Here is a 6,528-nt window from a genome sequence, read left to right on the forward strand (position 1 = left end):
GACCTGGCTGAGGCATTGGGTGAGCTAGCCTGAACAGTACTGGAGAGCTTTCCCTGGTGGTGTAGGCAAAGGAGAGATGGCAGGCTGAGCAACTCAGCTACCTCACAGGCCCAGACTGAAAGCTTTGAGCTGGCCAACCTGAACATCTACTTCATCTACAAACTGCAGATTGAAAGCTAAAGGACCTCCGTGACACAGGGCAACAACAGGATATCTGAGAGGAGGTCCCCATGGGGGCCCAGTATTGTAGCAGGAGCCAGAGGCCTTAAAACAGAGGCCTTCAATGACTCATTGCAATGAACATCAAGTAAAGATGTGTGGACAAAAGGGTGTACTCTGTGACACACTGGGACATGCCACAGCTTCTACAACAAGATTTTTTAAAAAGTTCTATCTTTTGTGGGGAGGTTGCAAGGCAGAAGGCGGATATGAAGGAACGGAGGGATAGCAGGACTGGGGTACATGGTGTGAAACTCATAAAGAATCAGTAAAAGTTTACAAAAATGTCTTAGCAGGTAGAGGCATGTACTTACTGCCAAGTCTAACAAAATGAGTTCAATCCCCTGACCCACAACTGTGAAAGGAGAGAACTGACTCCCACAAACTGTTCTCTGACCTCCACACAGGCACACATTTCTACATCTACTCTCTTACACACAGAGATAAAATGAATGAATGAATACATGCATACATACATACATACATACATACATACATACATACATACATACATGCACACATACATGCACACATACATGCACACATACATGCATACATAGAGCCAGGCAGTGGTGGTACACTCTTTTTAATCCCAGCAGAACCAGGCAGATAACTGAGTTCAAGACTAGTTTGGGCTACAGAGCATGTTCCAGAACAGCCAGGCTATACAGAGAAGCTCTGTTTTGAACCCCACCCCCAAAATGTAAGAAAATGTATATTATGTACATTTACATAATTTTACGTGAGAAGAGAGGAAAGCAGGCAGGGACAGAAGTTTGGAGGTCAGGCTGGCAGGCTTCAGTTGTGTACACCCTTGTCCTTAAGTGTGCATATGTACGTGCCCAGGTGAATAAATGTGTCCAGAAAGCAAAAACCAAACTGAAAAAAAATAGGCTACACTTTAATCAATAACCTATTACATAACAGGATGTGCTTTTTACGTGGAAAGGTTTCTTTTGGCTCACAGTTTGAGGGTACAGCCCATGATCAAGGACACATGAGACAGGAGCATGACGCACCTGGTCATATTCCTAGGAGTCAGGATGGATCCTCAGAGATACTAATGTCTTTACATTTTTACCATTTTCAGAATAAAATCGTGTTCTTTAGAAAAATTATTTATTAGCTGAAGGAACAGGAGGTCTGGAACCCACATTCCAGGATTTCTCACTGCTGGATCTAAGTCCCAACCTCTAAAACTATCTTGGTCTATGTCCTCATTCCTTTCTGCCTTTTGGAAAACCATCAGTCCCCCACCTTATATGCACATAAACTGATCCTTGTACAAATCATAGGTCTACATTTTGCCATCTGTGGAATCTCCAAAAATCAGCTTCCCTCGACAGCACTGCTCTCTTTAACTGCTTGTGAACTTGAGAGTTTTGGACAAATCTATAAGCTTCTTTCATTTTCCAATTATTGGGAGAAAGCATTTACAAATTTTAAAGTTAACCATTTTATTTTTTAAAGTATTATTATTAAGATAGGGTTTCATTATGTAGCTCTTGCTGGCCTAGAATTTGCTATGTAGATGAGGCTGGTCTTGGAACTCACAGATAGCCTCTTGCCTCACCTCTGCCTTCTGAGCACTGAGATTAGAGGCACGTAGATGTGTGGAGTTAACTATTTTAAAATACACAAGTCGGTGGCATTTGATAAAATTTACACTGCTATTAAAATAGTCATAACCCTAAGACATCAAAGCTTGCAGGAATGCATCCAGGCCGGAGGCACTTGGAGAAATGAGGAATCCCAGGGCAGTATGGACATATGAAGTTGTGTCCCCTTACTAATTCTATAGCTTTTCTGGGCTACAGGAACACGCCATGTCCAGCCTATTTCAATGCATGCATGCCGTCCCACAAGATGGAGTCCTGTCAGTTGCCAAAGGGTGTAAACAATTTCTAAAACACCCTGTGCCCCACCTGCACCCACTCTCCTAACCTTGTGCAGAAGCAGTTGAGCGGCTGCCTGGCCAGTCACAGGGCTATAGCCTACCTCTTGGTTCTGTGACTGCACTCCGTCTACGACAGAGGAAGGTGAGTTTCCACCCAAGTCTTGGATGTTTCTGCATGTGGCCCCTTCAGTGTTTGAGAAAGACCTTCACTTCCTTAGCTTTTGCTTTTGTTACTCTCCAAAACCCTTGAGCCCTGCCTGAGCCAGACTGCTAGAATGAAGTGACATGCTTCAGCCGACCCAAGGTGTCCTGAGACCCTGAGAGCTGTCCTGCCAAGCTCTGTAAATGATCCAAAGATTCACAAGCTAAGTTAAATTTTATTATCTGCGTTACTTTTTATATATGATTGTAGTATTAGCTAAAGGATACCTCAGAAAAGCATGGATAACAAAGAGTAGCCATTGCCCCAACCCCATCCACAAACATTTATTCCGATGTGCTTGAGAGTGAGGGTCAGTGGTTTGCTGAAATAGCTGGGTTTGCTTGTTACTATTACAGAAGCAATTAGATCCTGACTGATGGCCACAGGAGAGAGCTCACAGGTCTCTCAGAGCAGGTCTTTCAGGTTTTCAGGTCATTCAGAGCAGAAGTGAGGCAATATTTTAAGCATATCATTGGAGAATTCCTTAGTCGAGAGACAAAGGTATAGAAGAACTCACCAGTCTTCTGGAAGCCCATGCTCTGGTACAGAGCTAGGGCAGCATACTGCAACATGCTGGTGACCAGGACAACTTCACTGAAGCCCTGCATCTCTGCAAACTGGAGGGCAGTCCTGACCATAGCTCTTCCAATCCCCTCTCTCCGGTGCTCCAGGGACACAGAGAGGTGACGTAGCTGCAGTTGCTTCCTCTGCAGGAGGGGATCCTTCACTGGTAAAACAGCGATTATGCCCACCATCTGACCTCTAGACTCAGCCACCCAGAAGCAGGAGTAATGAGAACTCAAGTAGGTTCTGGGGATATCAGCCATGTCTGAGTGCAAACACATTGCCGTATACTTCTCCCAAGGGTATTTTGCAAGGAGCCACAGGGAAACAAGGAGGGTAAGGGTGGACAGAAGAACCAGAAGCCAGGAGCCTGAGGCCAAGAATAGAGTAAGAGGGACCCCGAGTAAGATCAGGAGGGTTCCGGGCAGCAGCAGCATGTAGCGGAAGCTGGCGGAGATGTGCTCCTCCGTGCCTCTGCAGAACAAATTCACTACACTCCTGTGGTCGCTGTCCTGGTATTTTCGGATATGATAAGGAGCCATGGGAAACTTCTGGGTCTCAGATCTCCAAGGCCAAAGACACAGCCACCTCTGACTGTGTTTCCCTGTAACGCTGAAGAAGAGAAAAGAAACCACATAAGTATAAGTCCCCAACCAAGTTCTCAGCTTGTCATTAACCTGTTCAAGGGTGTGTGTGTGTACATGCACATGTGACCTAAGAGGAAACCATCACAGGTAGAAAGTATTGGAAGGCCAGACACACTGGTTGGAATGTAATTTTCTGCCTGCCTGGATATGTGACACTGGGATGTCACTTAATCTTTCTGAACCTGTTTCTTCACCTGCAGAACATGATTTAAAAACAAAACAAAACACTTGCCTTCTAGACTCCCCTAGAAGTACTAGTGGCCCCCTTCTCTGCCTCCATCCTGGACCCATTACTGACTCTCTAAGTTTCTTGGATTTTGAGATAGTATCCTGTGACAGCCAGTCTTCATGCCCGACCCTTTTGATCTCTCTTTCTCTAGAGTGTGTACATTGCAAATCCAGCATTTCCAAGAACAAATTTCAACAAAGCCATTGCCCCTCAACTCTGAACATTTAGACATTTGAGCAAACGTGAAAGAGAAGGTCCTGTTACTCCAGACAAATGCAGAGGCACCTCCTCCCCACCTTGCCCCCAAACATACTCACCAAGTTGCTCCAAGCTGAGGGTCTAGATCAGCCTTACTGCTGAGCTTGTGACTGAAGGTGAAGCTACTCAGTGACCTGACGTTTATTGAGGTAGCAGACTTGGTAGAAACCTCATTGGCTGGAAGCTGGATGCTTGATAATTATAAACCACAGAGCCAAGTTGCTAGACTGTGAAGATCCATGCAGGGCCAGTCAACTCCGTGACCTCCACAGAATGAACCTGGAAGGGAATCAGGATCTGAGATGGCTCTGGGGCCATTACTGTCACTCAGGGGCCTGCACCTCACCTCTTCATCCCTTCCCGGGTGCAGAAACTCTTGCCTAGTACCCATGTCCCCCTCTGAGGTGCACTCTGCTCCCTTGTTATGTTGAGCCCAGGGATTCTGACCCTCCTCCCAAGCTCACTTGTCACAAGCAGCAGTGTGCACAAGTGTACAGCAAGACCCTTCCCTGGAGGGCTTCTCCCTGCCCAGGCTGCACCTACCTCCTTCTTAATGGCTCCTGGTGGTCTTCACTGACTTCTCCATCCCTTCCTCAGTCATGTGTTGATGCACCTGCCATACTGCATGAGTCTTCTCAGGCCCCAGGCTTAGAGAGACACCCTTCTATGTAAATATGTAAAGTGTCCCTGTGGAAGACACCCACCTATGCCCTCAGCTCACGACTTACTGCCTAGGATGAAGTCAGTATTTGTCTGTAGCAGTTGGTGCGCTCTCTCTCTCTCTCTCTCTCTCTCTCTCTCTCTCTCTCTCTCTCTCTCTCTCTCTGTCCCTCACCTCCCTGTGTGTGTACAAAACTAGGAGCAACCCCCCCATTCACAGAGATAAACCACAAGTGGAGGCTGACCCTCCACATAGGAGTCCAGCTCAGTGGGGAATCTCACGGTTTTGAAACGGAGTGCGTGTCCCAGCACACAAGGCCTGCTTTTCAATAGTCAGCACAAATAAAGGAGAAGGCTTACGTAACATTCTTACATAACCTCTCTCAGCAACAAAGACGGAAATGGAGAGGGATCATGGGACAGCAGCCAGAACAGCACCCCTCCCTCAGCGAACAGGCAGAGGCAGTACAAGACTGTGCTGACCTTTTGGCAAGGTATGGTAGTCTGGCCTGTGGTATCACTAGCTTGGGGCACATCCTCCAGATCTCTCCGACATGACCAACCAGCTTTCTTTGCTGACTCGTTTTTCCAGGGAGGATAGATTAGGATAACCCACACCTCAGATCTGATGAGTGAGTCCAGGTGGATTAGGATAACCCACACCACAGATCTGATGAAGTGAGTCCAGGTAGATTAGGATAGCACACACCACATTCCTGCAACGTGCCACCCCATCTGTATCCTTGTGCATGGTTCAGTGGAGTGGGGGACATTCACAGAGATGAGGGCTGAGGACAGATTTAGTGCCTGTCCATCCTTAGCCCCTGCAGTCTGGCTCTCAGCCTCAGTTTCCAGAGTGGAAGCTCCCAGGCAAACTCCTTCCAGACTGGGACAGAGTCCATCTGGAAGAAGCTGGCCAACCAGGCTCACCTCTGAGGAGGTGACAATTCTTTCTGGCCCGAGTTTCTAGTGACCTGGAGTTGATGATTAGCGTGGGGATAACCCCCCTTGAGGGAAGCTGGGGTTTCTAAGCATAGCAGAGGGAGTGCAAAGTCCTGTGCTTCCCTGATGCTGAGAGCAGCCTCACCACCCACTCTGCTGGGGGCAGCATTCACAGTTGGGAGTTTCAGGTTGTGGTGCCCCCTAACTCCAGGCAGATCCACATCTCTAGTGAAGTTGCTGGTTTGTCTGTGCCAAATTTCTGGGTTCATTTTCTTTGTTGTCATTTTCCTCAAGTGTAGAGGGCTGCTTTAACATTCGCCACCACAAGATGGCGCTGGCTTCCACTGCGCCCCACGTGAAAGGCCAGGATAGCTTCCGCCATTACAAGATGGCGCTGGCCTCCACCGCGCCAGCCGACTTCCTTTCAGGAAGTTAACTGTGTGCGCATGTGCAAGAGTGCAAGAGTGCCTTCGTGCCAGGTCTTTGCCCACTCCGGGGCGTGCCTTATGAGATCATGGGTGAGCGACCAATCAGGTGTGGATGCACCGCGCTAGGGTGTATATAAGCCATGCGGGCGCGCGGGGCTCTCTTTAAGATTTTTATAAAGTTTGGCTGCCGCAAGGATTCGCATGTCCCCGCGTGTTTTCTTGCTGGCAAGGACGCGCGTGGGACATTTGGTGCCGAAACCCGGGATAAAAAATGCCACACCATCGCCAGGCGCCAAGAGGGAGTCCTCCGTCCGAGGAGAGAATCCAGAAGCGGCAGGAATTGAGGTAAACTCCGAGAGACATGATAGGAAAGCATGTCAGAAATGGAGTGTAGTGAAAGGTTGCAACGAAAAAATGATACTGATCGATCTCAAGCACCAGGCCCTTCTGCGGTCTTACCACCGCCAGAGGTGATAGTACGG

At 47.9% G+C, this 6,528-nt stretch overlaps 1 protein-coding gene across 1 annotated transcript; it reads right to left on the reverse strand.

The window, feature by feature from the left end:
* Window positions 1–799: 799 nt before the first annotated feature.
* On the reverse strand, window positions 800–5,018 carry Nat8f3 (N-acetyltransferase 8 (GCN5-related) family member 3). The gene is made up of 3 exons (NM_080883.1): window positions 4,560–5,018; window positions 4,076–4,295; window positions 800–3,494 (listed from the first exon to the last, which is right to left on the reverse strand). Exon 3 carries the CDS (start codon window positions 3,422–3,424, stop codon window positions 2,738–2,740), a length of 687 nt encoding a protein of 228 aa, NP_543159.1. The 5' UTR covers window positions 3,425–3,494; window positions 4,076–4,295; window positions 4,560–5,018; the 3' UTR covers window positions 800–2,737.
* Between the last annotated feature and the right edge of the window lie 1,510 nt (window positions 5,019–6,528).

Source organism: Rattus norvegicus, chromosome 4 (genome assembly GCF_036323735.1).
Source record: "Rattus norvegicus strain BN/NHsdMcwi chromosome 4, GRCr8, whole genome shotgun sequence".
NCBI classification, from domain to species: Eukaryota; Metazoa; Chordata; class Mammalia; order Rodentia; family Muridae; genus Rattus; species Rattus norvegicus.

Coding starts and splice junctions, on each gene's coding strand:
- Nat8f3 (NM_080883.1), bottom strand. CDS start 3,424: ATGGCTCCTTATCATATCCGAAAATACCAGGACAGCGACCACAGGAGT.